Source organism: Gekko japonicus, unplaced genomic scaffold, assembly GCF_001447785.1.
Source record: "Gekko japonicus isolate JY-2015 unplaced genomic scaffold, Gekko_japonicus_V1.1 scaffold1361, whole genome shotgun sequence".
NCBI lineage: Eukaryota > Metazoa > Chordata > Lepidosauria > Squamata > Gekkonidae > Gekko > Gekko japonicus.
The window spans coordinates 152,284-169,228 of record NW_015161438.1 but is presented as its reverse complement, the minus strand read 5'-3'; the positions used below and the strand labels follow the sequence as shown (position 1 = coordinate 169,228).

General features: G+C 49.2%; 2 protein-coding genes across 6 annotated transcripts in view; one reads left to right on the top strand and one right to left on the bottom strand.

The window, feature by feature from the left end:
- SUPT20H (SPT20 homolog, SAGA complex component) overlaps positions 1 to 10,391 on the top strand; it is a 61,052-nt gene extending 50,661 nt beyond the window's left edge. Inside the window, exons 22-24 of one of the 5 annotated variants that reach the window (XM_015429000.1) lie at positions 2,049 to 2,104; positions 7,016 to 7,121; positions 9,922 to 10,391. In XM_015429000.1, coding sequence (XP_015284486.1) covers positions 2,049 to 2,104; positions 7,016 to 7,121; positions 9,922 to 10,010 — 251 coding nt within the window. In that variant the 3' untranslated portion in view covers positions 10,011 to 10,391. Of the gene's footprint in view, positions 1 to 2,045; positions 2,105 to 7,015; positions 7,126 to 9,918 lie in introns of all 5 variants that reach the window. The other 4 variants (XM_015428996.1, XM_015428999.1, XM_015428997.1 and 1 more) reach the window with 4 other exon arrangements.
- A 6-nt stretch (positions 10,392 to 10,397) lies between these two features.
- EXOSC8 (exosome component 8) overlaps positions 10,398 to 16,945 on the bottom strand; it is a 20,874-nt gene continuing 14,326 nt past the window's right edge. Inside the window, exons 9-11 of the mRNA XM_015429001.1 lie at positions 15,899 to 16,016; positions 12,466 to 12,572; positions 10,398 to 10,531 (exon numbers count right to left, since the gene is read on the bottom strand). Coding sequence (XP_015284487.1) covers positions 10,416 to 10,531; positions 12,466 to 12,572; positions 15,899 to 16,016 — 341 coding nt within the window. The 3' untranslated portion in view covers positions 10,398 to 10,415. The remainder of the gene's footprint in view (positions 10,532 to 12,465; positions 12,573 to 15,898; positions 16,017 to 16,945) is intronic.

The following is a 16,945-nucleotide window of genomic DNA, read 5'->3' as shown; positions in this document are numbered from 1 at the left end:
TTCTCCAGGATTTCCCTAGCAGAAGGGGCATCAGGGCACATCCTCTGTTTCGTTCTTATGAATTGTTGATTTCTCTCTTCCTTCGCCCCTGGTGTATTCATTGCCTCCAAGTCCCTCAGTGGAAAAGAACTTTTTCCCTCTTGGCAATACACTGCCTCATTCATAGTGCAAAATCGGGCTGACCGTTGCACTATGGTCGGTTAGACATCCGAAATGAATACAACAAATGTTTTATGAATGGGGAGACAACTCAGAATGTTTGTGACTTCTGAAGAGCACTTCTTTATGAATCTGTGATGTAGGAAGAAGTCTCCACAAAACGAAACTTCTATTCCGGAGATTTTCGTCCATCATCTGTTAGACACAATATTTAGGAAATAAATGTTACTGTATTTTTGGAATTTTGTATACATTTAGGACAAGTTATCATTATTATTACAATTGTTACTTGCACTATTGCAGTAGTTTTGTTCAGTTTTGCACTTCCAGCCATGTGTTCCACACCATTTTTGCCTCTAAAGCGGGAGTGTCAAACTCATTTGTTATGAGGGCTGGATCTGACATAAATGAGACCTTGTCAGGCAGGGCCACGAGTGTCATCAAATGTAATGCCAGGTAGCGGATGTATAAACTTTATAAAGGACACAAACACAAAGGGTTTTTTTTTTGCTTAAACTAAAAATATGCTTAAAACAGCGCTGTAAGCTGCAAACCTACTTTTGATTTATTGACATTCGCCACAGAAATCTCATGCTCAGAGTTCTGAGTCTAGGACCCGGGTTAAAACATGAAATGGCTGAGTGATTAAGAGAGTCTGGCAAAGCAAGCGATGATGCAGCAGCAGCAGCAGAACTGGAAGCAGGAGATGGCCAGTTCCACTGCGGGCCGGATGGAAGCCCTGGGGGGGGGGGGGGGCGGAGGGGGCCCCCGGGCCACATGTTTGACACCCTGCTCTAAAATGTTATTTCTTTGCCACGGCACCAACAGCCAGGAGCACAGGTTTTAGTTCTCCTTTGTCTAATATCCGTCCCATGTTTTCAGCTTGAAGCTGGTTGGGATCAACCTGATCAGATGTCTTGCTTGACCCCTCAACCAGAGTTTCCAGTTTTGAATTTGGTATGGATTTTTGTGGGCCGCTGCTGCATTTCTGCAATGTGAACCATGTCCCACTTTACGTGATGCATGAAGAAAAGTAACACGGAAGCACCTGGTTGGATACAAAAGTCCCATAATCCTTTGTGCTCACATTGTGGTGAGCAGGACGATACCTTCAGCCGTGGCCGTGTACCGTCCCCAGAGGGCAACGCTTGGGGGAGTCATCTTGTCCTGTGCACAATTTTCCTTAATTTTTCATGGAACGCTGAGTCGTGAAGCAAACCGATCAGCATTTTTGCATCTTGGGATTTAGCTACTTGAGAGCCAATTTGGTGTCGTGGTTAAGTGTGCGGACTCTAATCTGGGAGAACTGGGTTTGATTCCCCCACTCCTCCGCTCGCACTTGCTGGTGTGACCCTGGGCAAGCCATAGTTCTGTCAGAGCTGTTCTCTCAAATGCAGTCCTCTCAGCCCCACCTACCTCACGGGGTGTCTGTTGTGGGGAGGGGGAGGGAAAGGAGATTGTAAGCCGCTCTGAGATGCCGAGTGAAGGGCGGGGTATAAATCCAATCTCCTCCTCGCCGATGTTCTCTGGGGGGAATCTCCCTGTGCTGCCTCTTTGGCTGTTCCCGCCACAAGGGTTCACGGTTCATGAAAGTTCTCGTGAGAGTGTCCAGCTCGCAGATTTTGGTCTGTAATGTGCTATTTAGTCAATATATTTGGTTTTTATTAGTTTTAATGGTGTGGGTTTGAAGGGGGGGGGGTTGTTCTTAATGGTTCTGAAATGTGATCTTTGTCATGCACGTTTTAGATTTTTAGCCGCCCGGGTGGCCCTTCTAAGGGCAGAAAAGGCAGGACACCAATTTTGTTAAGTATATATATATATAAGCAGTGCTATTTCCCCCGTCTTTTACATGCAGCTACAATTTGTCTTTTCTAAATCAATCTCAGCAGGTGGCCCTTTTGGTTTAAAGAATCCTTCAAGCCTTCGACCTTTGAATCTCCTACAGGTAAATTAATTTGTTCTTGGGCCCATTTTTTCCATGTGCATCTCCCTAGATGCCTGGGTGTGAATCCAAAGAACACCAGGCATCATGACCTTGTCACATAACTGAACGGAAGCTTGGGGCCACACCATGAATGGCAGTAGATCATTGAGCTGCATTTTAATTGCATACATGTTTTCATTTTTACATTCACCGCCTTGTGAGAGCCAGTTTGGTGTAGTGGTTAAGCGCACGGACTCTAATGTGGGAGAACCGGGTTTGATTCCCCACTCCCCCACTTGCACCTGCTGGATGACCTTGGGCAAGCCGTAGTTCTGATAAGAGCTGTTCTCTGAAGGGCAGTTCTGGAAAGAGCTCTCTCCGCCCCGCCTATCTCACACAGGGTGTCTGTTGTGGGGAGGGGAAGGGAAAGGAGTTTGTAAGCCGCTCTGAGACTCCCCTGGGTAGTGAAGGGCAGGGTATAAATCTAATCTCCTCCTCCTCCTCCTCCTCCTCCTCCTCCTCCTCCTCTTCTTTCTTCTTTCTTCTTTCTTCTTTCTTCTTTCTTCTTTCTTCTTCTTCTTCTTTTCTCAGCCCCACCTACCTCACAGGGTGTCTGTTGTGGGGAGGGGAAGGGAAAGGAGTCCGTAAGCCGCTCTGAGACTCCTTTGGGTAGTGAAGGGCGGGGTAGAAATCCAATCTCTTATTCTGGGGTATAAATGCAATCTCTTCTCTTCTTCTTCTTCTTCTTGTAGACCCTGATTCGGTGGAAAGGCAGCACAAAACATAAGAATAGAGCCAGGTTGGTGTAGTCGTTGGAAGCGCAGACTCTAATCTGGGAGAACTGGGTTTGGTTCCCCAGTCCTCCACATGCAGCTGCTGATGTGACCTTGGGTCAGTCACGAGTTCTCTCAGAGCTGTTCTCGAAAGAGCAGTCCTCGAAAGAGCTCTCTCAGCCCCACCTACCACACAGGGTGTCTTGTGTGTGGGGAGGGGAAGGGAAAGGAGTTTGTAAGCCGCTCTGAGACTACTGTGGGCAGTAGTGAAGGGCAGGGTCTAAATCCAATCTCCTCCTCCTCTTCTTCTATTTTATTTAAAACATTTTTATGCCGCCTTTCCACCCAATCAAGGTCCACAAGGCAGAGACCATAAAAAAACATTACAACACAGCTAAAATTATAGAATAATTCAGTTCAAAACACACAAAGAACACTAGTGGGAGGGCCAGAAACTGCTCTTAAGGGGTACGCCAGGTGAACCAGAAGAGTCCTCGCCTGCTGGCGGAAGACAACAAGGGAGGGAGAGAGAGACGAATCTTCCTCGGGAGTGGGTTCCAGACTTTCGGTGCCACCACAGAGAAGGCCGTTTCTCGGGTCCCCACAGGTGTTCCCTCTAAGCTGAGTCATAGTTTTTTAACCTCTGGCTCACACATTTTTTACCTCAGCTCAGGAAGGGTGGCTCCAGAGCAAGCTAATTTATGCAGTAGTCAAATGGTTCACTGTCATGATCTGGGCTGTGCCACCAGAGGCCTACTAGGCCCAGGGAGCCTGGCTAGCAGTAGGTGAGGCTCGGCCTATAACTCCCAGAAGCTCCTGAGAGGTTTTGGAGCCAAAATTGACCAACAGGGAAGAAGAGGGCTGGGGAACAAAAGGGCTGGTGCCAGAGCAGAAGCTGTTCTTTCTTCCAGAGGGCAGAGCCAGAAGGAAGGCTGCTGCAGGAAGAAACCCTCATCCTGAGGGAAGGGTGAGTAGTCTAGTGTCGCTTGGAATAATGAGCTAGGGACATTATATATTTAGACGCGTTAGGGCATTTGATTTCTTTTCTTTTCACCCACTTACTGTTATTATTCTGCACCTTGTTGTTTGAACTTCTATAAAATAAACCTTTCCTTGTTTCACTCTGCCTGGTCCTCACGCCTATTATTCGGCCGAAAGGGAGGTCTGAAGGTCTTGGGAGGGTGCTCTGGGCCTTCTCAAGGGAGCCTGGAACCAGAGTGGTGGCAGCGTCAGGTGACACCCCACCTGAGTCGTGACACTCACAACTTTAATGCCAGTAGCTCACAAAGTAGGATTTTTGCTCACAAGACTCCACAGCTTAAGAGGGAGCATTGGTCCCCTGTCTGTACATCAGTAGAAATTGACATCGCCTCTGAAAGTGGGCTTGCCTTTTCTAGAAGAGCCGCCCAGTTCCGGACCCTCCCAAAGAGACTGTACCAAGCACATCAGATCCAATGTCTTGTTTTTGCATATGCTCATCGGAAGCCCCACAGGACTGTCTGACTCTTGGCTTCCATCTTGCACAGCTTCCGGGCAGCTCCTTAATTTTCAACCCACTTCAGCAGTAGCAGCTCTCCCCATTTCCTTCCCATCTGCCACCGCCACAATCTATGACTGCCAGTCCTCAGCAGCAGGCAGAGCAGGTAGGCGTAGCAGGAGCCAGGCCCTCTCTGCTGGCCGCTACCCCTTTCAGAACGATGGACGTAATGTCCTGCAAATGTAGTGGCCGTGGACATCGCACGGTCCACCTTGCAGTGGCATGGAAAGATGGATTGTTACGTGTTGCTCATGGTGGCCACGCGTGGGCAGGACTTCAGAGTAGGCGCGGGTAGAGCCAGAACCCTCAGCCAGGGAGCTGCCTGCTGGCTTTGTGGGTTTCTCAGAGTCCTCGATCTACTCCAGGCTTCCTTGACCACAGCACCGCATTGTAACCAATGCTCCCTCTAAGCTGTGGAGTCTTGTGAGCAAAAATTCTCCTTTGTGGGCTTACTGGCATTAAAGTTATGAGTGAGCGATTTGGCTGCTGCATCAGTTAGTTTGCTCTGGAGCCATCCTTCCTGTGAGGAAAGACAAAAGTCTGGGAGCCGGAGGCTAAAAAACTGTGAGCTAGCTCACACTAACTCAGCTTAGAGGGAACACTGATCGTGACTCCTACCGGTGACGGCAGTCGCAGACTAACTTGAACGTTAGGATTCTGGCCATTTGTGATTAATGTGATGATCTTCTTTGTGGTCTCTGTGCAGTCACACCATGGGAGTTCCATGAATTAGATGGAATAGCCCTTGGCTAAGATGGAAAGGACCCATTAGTCCAACGTAATGGTGGCCCAGGCCTGCAGCAACTTGTCAGACCTAAACAACCTAAACCCGGCAAGCAGGGCCTTTGACTTCCACCTGTCTCCCTCCTTCAACCCTACCCGCCTCCATCCTTATTTGCAGGCCTGGGCCACCATTATGTCGGACCAATGGGTCCTTTCCATCTTAGCCAAGGGCTATTCCATCGAATTCATGGAACTCCCATGGTGTGTGACTGCACAGATGACCACTCGAAGATAATCACTTACAGGTAAGCAACCTGTTTATTCTTGTTCTTGCGCCCTGAGCAGGGTGGGAGGGAGGTCTGGCCTCAAAGGGTCCCAAATCCAGGCTTGTTGAAACCCCCCTCTCCGTGGAAAGAAAAGTATTTTGCATCTCAACGGCCAGGATGTTCCCTGCAGTGTTCCCTCTAAGTGAGCTAGTGTGAGCCAGCTCACAGTTTTTTAGCCTCCGGCTCACACATTTTTGTCTCAGCTCAGGCAGGAGGGCTCCAGAGCAAACTGATTTATGCAGCAGCCAAATCGCTCACTCACAACTTTAAATGCCAGTAGCTCACAGAGTAGAATTTTTGCTCACAAGACTCCACAGCTTAGAAGGAGCATTGGTTCCCTGAAATTAGTAAGATAGAATTCCAAGTGCATTCTGTAGGGAGCAGAGTTGAAATATCACAGACAGGCCATCCTGTTTTATCACTCATCTGTTCCCCATGCATGAGTGGGCCAGAGATTTGGCGGCTGAGAGACAGCAGTTTCCCTGCTCCTGTCCTCTCCAAACGAGTTCACGAGAGCCAGGAACTAGTGGTTTCTGGACTGATACAGAAAGGCCACGCTTGGGGTCATGTAACAACATTTCCTCTCCTGGCCTGGCAAGGCTGCATTCTTACCTGTGACAGGGCCTTTTCAGTCATGGCACCAACATTTTGGAAGTCCCTCCCTGGAGAGGTTCATCTAGCTCCCTCTGTGTCTTCGGCCAGTGGATGAAGACTATATTTTGTTCCGTTTGCCTACTCCAAGTCATTTATTTATTTATTTGTTAGATTTATACCCCGCCGTCCCCGGAGGCTCAGGGCAGCTAAGAAGATGGCAAGAATGCCACCATTAAAACAGATAAAAACAGGATAAAACAATATAATACAATCCAATAAAATATTGGTGCTCTAGATATCACGTCAATCATTTATCCCAAGATGGAGTTAATCCCAAACCAATGTATGTTCCAGTAGCACTGTCATCCCTTCTCAATCCAGGGTCGTCTCGCACACCCCGATGGTACCCACATGGATGGTGATGATGCATAGATAGCAATGGTGGAATAGTGGTGGCTCCTACTCAAAAGTCTGGTGGAAGAGCTCCATCTTGCAGGTCCTGCGGAACTGCGAAAGGTCCCACAGGGAGCTCATTCCACCAGGTAGGAGCTGCCACCGAGAAAGCCCTGGCCCTGGTTTTGATGTCCCTGGGGCCTGGAATAACCAGGAGATGTTGACTCCCTGACTGTAGTGCCCTTGGGGGAAAGGTGGTCCCTCAGGTAAGCTGGACCGTGGCCATATAGGGCTTTAAAGGTAAGAACCAGCACTTTGAAGCGAATCCAGTACGTTATTGGCAGCCAGTCATGGTTATTGGCCCCTCCTCACTGACTCTGGTGGTGTCTATGTATTTTTATTGATTTTAAAAATCTTAAATGTTGTTTTCAGTTGTTCATCTGTTTTCATATCTGCCACCTGAGGGGTGCCAGTTGGGTGGAAGGGTGGGATACAAATGTTTTAAGTAAAATAAACCAAAGCTCCCGACGTCTGACTTGATCGTACGATGCTTCCGAGTCTAATGCCGATTCTTTTTCCTGGCCAGGTTTCAGAGCAAGGCTGCACCAATCCAGACCAGGCCTTATCCGCTCAGCAAGCGGCCGTGATTAACCTGCCTGGAGTAGGGAACTTCGTGCCACCCCAGTCAGCTGGTAGGTATGTTTGGGACGTCTCCCGCTGGCAACGCTGCACGGGAAATCTCTGTTTCTTCCTCCCAGACAGGGTGCAATGTTCCCTCTAACCTGTGGAGTCTTCTGAGCAAAAATTCTACTTTGTGAGCTACTGGCATTAAAGTTGTGAGCGAGCGATTTGGCTGCTGCATAAATTAGTTTGCTCTGGAGCCCTCCTTCCCGAGCTAAGACAAAAATGTGTGAGCTGGAGGCTAAAAAACTGTGAGCTGGCTCGCACTAACTCAGCTTAGAGGGAACATTGGCACAGGGGTCCTTTCTGCACTTGGATCTCGTCCCTGGTTTTATCAGAGTTCAACTCGCGACACAACACCTTGCATTCATCCCTGGTTATAACAGCATCCGTTTATCCCGGGACAAGTGTGGGGTGAAACCGGGGTGACCTCAGTGTAATGTGGAAACGAAAGAATACCCCGAGATAATTAATAGGGGTGAACCCAAGTGTGGTGTAGAAGGTAAGTTCAGGGACAGGATTGAACCAGGATTTAGGGTCTAGTGCGGGAAGGACCAGGGAAGCCCCAGGAGAGCAGCACGGAGTTTGGCCGAGGTCCCGCCCACAGACGGTCTGCATAGAAGCCACTGCATGGTTTCTGCAGGTAACAACCGTGGCAGAAGCTGTGAACAGCAGACACTAGGGATGACAATATGTCTATATGTACTAAATTAAATGTACCTATATTAGAGACCTGCAAGAATACCCATCACAATAATGCTCCGCGCAAAATTTACAAATTAAACATTCAAGTTCAAATTTGCAATGAAATTCAGTGAAGATTCCGGGATCTGTCCTTCGTTTCGACCATTGTCTTCAAAAGACGCATATCTGCTATTGATGTTTTCTTTCATTTAGATCTGCAGACAATTTTATATCTTCGACCAATTTTCAGAGTTCCGTAGAATTCCAAAATGTTTTGGAGAATTAGTTTCCTAATGGGCAATCCGTCAGTTTTCAGAAAAGCCACTCTATGTTACTGAGCTGGTATTGCTTCCTGAGCATTATTGTAATGTATATTCTTGCACGTATCTAATATACGTACATTACATACGTAGAGCCAGTTTGGTGTAGTGGTTAAGTGCGCGGACTCGAATCTGGGAGAACCGGGTTTGAATCCTCTCTTCTCTTGCACCTGGCTGGATGACCTTGGGCAAGCCATAGTTCTGATAAGAGCTGTTCTTGAAAAAAAGGTTTCTGTCAAGAGCTCTCTCAGCCCCACCTACCTCACAGGGTGTCTTGTGTGTGGGGAGGGGAAGGGAAAGGAGTTTGTAAGCCGCTCTGAGACTCCCAAGTGAAGGGCTGGATATAAATCCAATCTCTTCTCTTCTTCTTAATTTAGTGTATATAGACATATTGTCATCTCTAGTGTCTGCTGTTCACAGCTTTTGTTGTGACATCAAAGATGTTTCATGAACTGGAGGGGTCTGTCTGAATTGCACAGCCCAGCTGCAGTGGATGGATCTGTGACATGTGACCTCGTCTACTCACAGCCTGGCATGAGCCTTCTAGCCCAATCTCATCGGATCATGGAAGCTAAGCAGGGTTGGCCCTAGGTTGATATTTGGATGGGAGAGGAAGCCCAGGGTCATGACACGAAGGCAGGCAACTGACAAAACCACCTCTGAATGCCTCTCATCTTGGGGGGAAACCCACGATCCTGGGTTCACCCTGAGTCAGTTCTGACTTGAGAGCACCTAATTAGTCCAGGCTAGTCTGATCTTGGAAGCGAAGCAAGTTAGCAGCACTTGGGTGGGAGACCAGCCAGGAAGTCGAGGGTTGCCGTGCAGAGGCAGGCAACGGCAAACCATCTCTGAATATGTGCTGCCTTATTGCCCTGGGTCGCCAAGTCTAGCCGGATCTCCTCAGCTCTCGGAAGCAAAGCAGAGTCAGCTCTGATTAGCATTTGGGTGGGAGACCTGCAAGGAAGTCCAGGGTTGCCACGCAGAGGCAGGCAACGGCAAACCCACCTCTGGAACTCTTTTTCCCTTGAAGACCTCTTGAAGGAGGGTTGCCATTGGTTAACTGCAACCTGACGACACTTCACTCGCACGCGTGCTTATGAAAATGATCGCTGGCTTGGTGCTGGAACGTCTGACCTGTTTTCCCCCCCAGCAGAAATGGTCCCCCCCTCCTCAGTGGTAGACTGCGGATGAATAGTGCTACCCCCCCCCCACCGCAGAAAGGTTCTCACTAGGGTTGCTGAACACCCCAGTTTGGCAGGGGTTCCCCGCTTTTGGGGGGTTTCTACCCACCGGCGGCCAGCCGGCTGCCAGGGGAAGCCCTGCCCCCGAGCACCAACACCCGCTGCCACCCCTCTCCCTTCTCTCTTCAGAGACAGGAAGGAGAGGGGTGGCTGTGAGCCAGCTCATTGGGCGCGTGAAAACGCCAGCTTCCTGCAGTTAAAAGGGCCCCTTTAACTGTAGGGAGCCAGTGTTTCCGCGTGCCCGATCTCCATGGAGGTCAGGCGCGTGGGGAAATGCCAGCTCCCTGCAGTTAAACAGGCCCCTTTAACTGCAGGGAGCTGGCGCCGTCAGGTGGGTGGGTGGGGACGTCCCCAATGTGATGTCATCACGTCAGGGATGCCCTGCCCCCTCCAGGAACGCCCCCCCAACGTCCCCCACTGGGGGGGGGGAGATAGAGGACTTGGCAACCCTAGTTCTCACAGCCGACCTCTCCTGGTTTTATTCAGTTGTTTCTTCCCTTCTTTCAGGGGTGAACGTGCAGCTCTAAAAAAAATAACGCCACTTTCCTTCCCTCTCCCTCCAGCAGCAGTCACGATTCTGGGGGCGCCAAACGGATACGGCAGCAGCGGCTCAACCGGCCCAGCCCCGGCCTTCCGGCAGCCGGTCAAAAAATAGGAAGCGCATCGGTGCTCCCAAAATCCTAGAACCCGCCTTTGACAGATACGTATATTTATTTTGAAAGGGGATTAGAAACGTTGCTTGAATTTTAAGAAAAACAAACATTAAAATCAGTGGTAAGTTTACTGGCAAAGTTGGATGTGAGGCGGCGTGGTGAGGGGCTTGTGACCCGAACATCTGTGGGACTACTTCCCCCCCCTCATGATTTAAAGCCGGTCATTGTAAACCATTAAAAGAAATTGCTCAGAGACAGGATTGGATTATATTCCACAGTGGAAAAATATTTTGGTAGGACTTTTATAAACAGAGCATTTGAGATAAACCTATCGGTGTGTACTGTAGCAAATATACATTTTACAAATCCGCTTTCCCAGGCCCCCCCCCCCCCCCCCCATTGGCTGCCTATGTTCCCTCCACACTTTTGATCAATGTATCCAGGAGCTTCTTCACTTCCTTGTGTCTCGTCTTGGCGCGGCCGATGCAGTCTTGAAGTTTGGCCCCCATCAGCGCACTCCCCCCTAAGAAGCAAACAAACGCATCAGCAAGGACCGGCCTTTCCTTTCCAGCACCGATGTTTCTATCACACCTGGACCGATTTTAATTAACACCCTCGCTTTCAGAATACGTTCATGCTCATGATATAACCCCACTGTTTAATGCGGCTGCATTAATACAACACTAAATCTTTTTAATATGTTATTGAAAGCTTTCACAGCCGGAGTTCATTAGCTGTTGTAGATTTTCCGGATTGTCTAGCCAGATTGTCTTGCCATTGTAGGACCTGACGTTTCGCCAGTAGCTGTGACTGGCATCCTCAGAGGCAGAACACAGAAAGATGGAGTACTTTCTTGACACAGAGAGCACTCCGTATTTCTGTGTTATACCTCTGAGGATGATGTCAAATTGATTGGCACAGTCATAAGACAATACGAAGACCAAAAAGAACTGTGAAAATGTGACACAATAAATTTCTTTAGAATCAAATTATACAAAAAGTATATTCTATTATACAGAATAATAGAAAAATGATGGTGATCTCCGGAATGTCTTGCCGTTTCGAAGGTTGATCTTCTTCCGAACAAAGATGTGAGACAAACACTGTCTCTCAATAATTCATTTCCTCTGGTTATGTCTCGAAGATATCAATGAAGATTTTCTCAATATTCATAATCGCTATAGTACCTAATGGAACCTTCCATGGGCTATTGGTATTGTAATGCATTACAATTGTAATTGGTATTGCATTAATGCAATACGACCAGTGTCCCCTCTAATCTGAGTTAGTGTAAGCTAGCTCACAGTTTTTTAGCCCCTGGCTCACACATTCTTGTCTTAGCCCAGGAAGGAGAGCTCTGGAGCAAACTAATTTACACAGTAGCCAAATCGCTGGCTCACAACTTTCATGCCAGTAGCTCACAAAGTGGAATTTTTGCTCACAAGACTCCACAGCTTACAGGGAGCACTGACCTATTCATTTTTTAACTTGTGGTTATATTTGAATGGTGGTCAGGGAAATTGGCAAATGTTGGTCAGGGAAAGTCAGGGAAATGAAAAATAAAATTTTAGTGGCAACCCTATATCTTTCATAGATTTTGAATCCGTATCGCCCAACTAAAAGAGAAATTAAACCAGATTTATTAGGTGGGCATTCAGAATAAAAAGTAGGAACAAGCACACACACACATACCCCAGTCAAAAATAACCGACAAAATATGAGCTGACCTCTCTTGAGAAGAGGTTTTCAAAGGTGAACAAATGACAGAGGGAGCTAACTGAAGCCAGAATAGGAGGGTGGCCTTGGCACCACAGTGAACCACCTCTGCTTGGGAAAGAGACAATACAGCCAGGAGCGATCCCTGCCTGGAGGCAGCCATGGATGCAAATATGCAGAACTGCAGCCGACGTTCAAACATATTTTCAGTGAAACACCTGGGGGAGGGGGCCATGGTTCAGTGGAAGAGCATCCACTTGGCATGCAGAAGGTCCCAAATTCAATCTCTGGCAGAGAGCCAGTTTGGTGTGGTGGTTAAGTGCGCGGACTCTAATCTGGGAGAACTGGGTTTGATTCCCCACTCCTCCACATGCAGCTGCTGGAGTGACCTTGGGTCAGTCACAAGTTCTCTCAACAGCAGTTCTCTGAGCTCTCTCAGCCCCACCTACCTCACAGGGTGTCTGTTGTGCGGAGGAGAGGGGAAAGGAAAGGACATTGTAAGGCGCTCTGAGGCTCCGAGTGAAGGGAGGGGTATAAATCCAATCTCTTCTCTTTATCTCCAGTTACCAGATCTGGCAGTAAGCTCTACCTGAGTGCCGCGGCCATCTGAGCAGAGAATATGGACTTTAATGGACCAAGGGTCTGATTCAGTACAAGGCAGCTGCCATGGGATCATTTGCTCTAAAGAAAGCTAGCTTCCCCCCCCACACACCCCCACACACAACAGTTCTGGCGCCGTACCTGGTTTATGAACAGAACACAGTTTGCCTTCCTCATCAGTGACGATTGTCACTGTGCCAGTCGCCAAGTCCTCCTCTTCTGCGGTCGGGTCGACAATCACGAGCGAGCTTTTGGGTGCACACAGACACAAAAACCCAAAGTTGAAATCTCTTCAGTGTGACGATACTAGCATTCTGTAAGGTTCACACAGGTCTCCCACTCCCAGCTGTGTTTTGATTGGTGAGATGTATAAATACTCTTTTGCTACACTATATACAACACTTCAGAGAATGGTGCCTTTTTGCTTCTTGTTGGCACCGAGGAGCAGTGGCAAACCCTGGTGAAAGCTCTCAGCACCTGGCTCATACTGCAAAACCCAGCAGCTTGGCTTTCGCAAAATGAGCAGCAAGTATCTCCATCTCATATGAATCATCTGTGTGCGCCGATGGCTTGCAGAGGGGGAGGCTCTGTGCCGTGGTACGTTAAATGAAGTTTGAAGTAAGAGCTATCAAAATCCTTCAAGTGGACGGCACCCCATGAAAATAGGGATGCCAGCCTCCAGGTGGGACCTGGGGGGGTCCCCTGGAATTACAGCTCCTCTCCAGACTACAGAGGTCAGTTCCCCTGGAGAAAACGGCTGCTTTGGAGGGGTGGACTCTGTGGCATTGCACCCCACACACTGAGGTCCCTCTCCTCCCCTGGCTCCGTCCCCAAATCTCCAGGAGGTTCCCTGCCTGGATCTGGCAGCCCTACCCCCCAATCCCCCCACGGGTGTCTGGCGGGACCAGTGGCAACTGGAGCACAGAGGGTCCCTTTCCTTACAAGTCACAGGGATGCCAGCCTCCAGGTGGGACCTGAGGATCCCCTGGAATTTTACAGCTCCTCTCCAGACTACAGAGGTCAGTTCCCCTGGAGAAAACGGCTGCTTTGGAGGGGTGGACTCTGTGGCATTGCACCCCACACACTGAGGTCCCCACCCTCCCCAAGCTCCATCCTTGAATCTCCAGGAGTTTCCCAGAGTGGTTCTGGCAAAAAAAAAAACCCCAATCCTCTGCCGGTAGCTGGGGGGGGGGACCTGGCATGAAAACAGTTACAAAGAGGATTAAGTGTGCGGACTCTAATCTGGGAGAGCCGGGTTTGATTCCCCACTCCTCCTCCACTTGCACCTGGCTGGATGGCCTTGGGCAAGCCGTGGTTCTGATAAGAGCTGTTCTTGAAAAAAGGGCTCTCTCAGCCCCACCCACCTCACAGGGTGCCTGTTGTGGGGAGGGGAGGGGAAAGGAGTTTGTGAGTCGCTCTGAGACTCCCCTGGGTAGTGAAGGGTGGGGTATAAATCCAGTCTCCTCTTCTTCTTCTTAAAACTCCTCCCTCCTCAATTTGGAGTAAAAACCAGGATTGTAGAGTGGTTCACCAAAGAACCAAAAGCACTGGGCCGTCTCCACACGATTGATTCTTCTGATTTAGCCCTGCAAGGTGCGAAATGCTAATCTGCATGCCCTCAGACGAACCAAAAAAACAGCTGGGACGGCAACCCTCCTTCAGAACGTTCTACATCTTCTTTCCATTTTGCATTCGTACAGTATTACTCTCTTCTGGGAAGTCAGAGGAAGAGGCTAACCTCGAGCACGGGTATTTACGCAGGTCAGGAACGATCCGAAAACGACTAATCGGCCCATCTGTTCACTGACGACGGTCGCATTTAAAATGAGTTTGTCACACCTCAGCTGTGAGGACCTGAACTACTTAAAAAATTCTCCCCTCCTTTTAGACTTCTGGGTTTGGGTCTGGAGCATTTGGGGAAGAACACAATCTACCCGTCTACTCCAAAAACGACGTCACAGGGTTACGGTGGAGAGGAGGCATGAGAGAGAAATGCCTTCGGTCCGGACAGTGGGATCTCCCGGCCTGAGAGGGCTTTCCAACGTGAGTGCCACAGCTGGGGGAGGTGGCCCCCCAGGGGTCAGGGACAAGGTCCCCTCTCAGCTGAGTCAGTGTGAGCCAGCTCACAGTTTTTTAGCCTCCGGCTCACACATTTTTGTCTTCGCTCAGGAAGGGGATGGGCTCCAGAGCAAATGAATTTATGCAGGAGCGCAATCGCTCGCTCACAACTTTAATGCCAGTAGCTCACAGAGTAGGATTTTTGCTCAGCTTAGAGGGAGCGTTGGTCAGGGAGCTGGGTCACATGATGCACAACTCTTCCACATTTCAAGCAGGAGTTCTGTTTAACGAGGGTTACGTCCTCTTTTGGGGTTGGAAGGTTAGGACTATTCCTAGTTCATAACAATGATCACAGCTTCCCTGGGGGGGGGGGGGTTTTTTTTTGGGGGGGGGGGGGGGGCTCCTTTAAAATGAGATTTGCCATTGTGATCCCTTGATCAAAGTAGTCAGTTGGGAAACGCGTCCTCTTTTTTGCCTTTCAAAACATGGGTAGTCCAGGTTTAACAGGATGCCTCTCTAAAATGAGCACGTGGTTTTAGAAGAGACTTCCTTGCGTACAGACGGCTTCACTGCCATTGACTGAAGGTAAGGGTTTTTTTGTGCCACGCTAGTAGCAGCTACCGCCAAAGCAACTTCGAAGAAAAAATCTGCACAGCCGATTAGATCTCCAGTGGCCAATCAGGGGCCTTGCTGGGCAAAAGCCCCGCCTGACTCCGCCCACTTTTAAAAAAACACTTGGGATACTGGGAAAGGGGTCGGCGGGCGGTGTGCACAGACACCCCACTGGGGACCCCTGATTACAAGGCATGTTCATAGCGCCCGTGCATGCTCTTGCGCACGTCCAATTCACTAAGTAAAAGTGGCATGGCTGGAATGAAGCCACTGTTTGTCTGAGACGGGTGCAGAGCAGTGTTCCCTCTAAGCTAGCTCACAGTTTTTTAGCCTCCAGCTCACACATTTTTGTAAACTCAGGAAGGAGGGCTCCAGAGCAAACTAATTGATGCAGTAGCCAAATTGCTTGCTCGCTCACAACTTTGATGCCAGCAGCTCACAAGGTAGGATTTTTGCTCGCAAGACTCCACCGCTTAGAGGGAGCATTGCTCCAGAGCAAACTAATTTATGCAGCAGCCAAATCACTCACTCGCAACCATGCAGAATTTTTGCTCATAAGACTCCACTGCTTAGAGGGAGCATTGGTTAGGAGCAGTGTTCCCTCTAAGTTTTCATGTGAGCTAGCTTACAGTTTTTTAGCCTCCAGCTTACACATTTTTCTGTCCTAGCTCAAGAAGGACGGCTCCAGAACAAATTTATGCAGCAGCCAAATTGCTGGCTCACAGCTTTAACGCCAGTAGCTCACAAAGTAGACTTTTTGCTCACAGGACTCCACAGCTTAGAGGGAGTGTTGGTGCAGACCAAGCAGTCATGGCCGTCTACCACGTATACGCTGCTTTTTCTCCCAGCCTTCCCGTCGACATTCCTTGACATTCTAAACGTCTGTGCAAAGCTGCCTACTTACTCAAACAGCACAAACGAGGCGGCCACCGGCTCCTTCCTGACCGTCAGAGCAGTCTTTTCTTTCAGGTTGACTTCCGCTAAACCGGTTTCTTCGTTTATACGGACAGCGGGCAACTGCACTGAAATGACAACGCAAGCAAATGCTGAGCAAAGCAGGAAGGTTGTCCGGGGGGAGGGGCGGCTGTCTCATGGAGGGTAACGAGAGGGGCCAGGGAGAAATGTCCCCCCCCCCGAAGAGATGCAGAGGGAGGGGTAGTCATGTCAAAGACCACCCTTCAGGTGACACAGCAGTGCTCCACTCTGTATCTGTCACCACTAGAGTAAAGTCAGGTATTTTTTGGCTAGCGGGAGCAGGGGAGTCAGACAGGAGGGCTTGCAGGAGGGGAAAGGTTAAACCCCACACATCAGAGCTCCTTGCAACTTGTGGAGTGAAGGAAACCCCTCCCCCAAAATCAGGTGATCCAATCACAACCCTGCTAAGTAACTTTGCTCCTGGAGAGCCCTGATTAGTGCAAATGTCTGGCTTGCTGTTTGCTTATATCCCGGTTTCCCGTTCAAAAAGAACACCCACGGCAGCTAAGGGATACAAAATGGCTATCACACAGTCTAGAACGAAGTCTGAGCCCAGTGGCACCTTGAAGACCGGCAAAGTTTAATTCTGGGTAAGCTTATAACCCAGAATTAAAACTTTGTTGGTCTTCAAGGTGCTACCGGAGTCCAACTTTGTTTGGGCATCTGAAAAAATGTGCATGCACAGAAAAGCCTTCTGCCCAGAATTAAAATTTGTTGGTCTTCAAGGTGCCACTGGATTCAGACTTTGTTCGGGTATCTGCAGGAGTGTGTGTGCACACGAAAGCTTATACCCAGAATTAAACCTGGTTGGTTTTAAAGGTGTCACTGGACTCGAACCTTGTTCTATCGCTTCAGACCAACAGGAGTACCCACCACACTCTTATCACACAGTCTGTAATCAATAAAAACAGCAGCAGGTCCCCTCTCCTTTTACAAGGGAGCTGTCCAGGGGCTGAGCTGGTGGAACAGGTCAGCC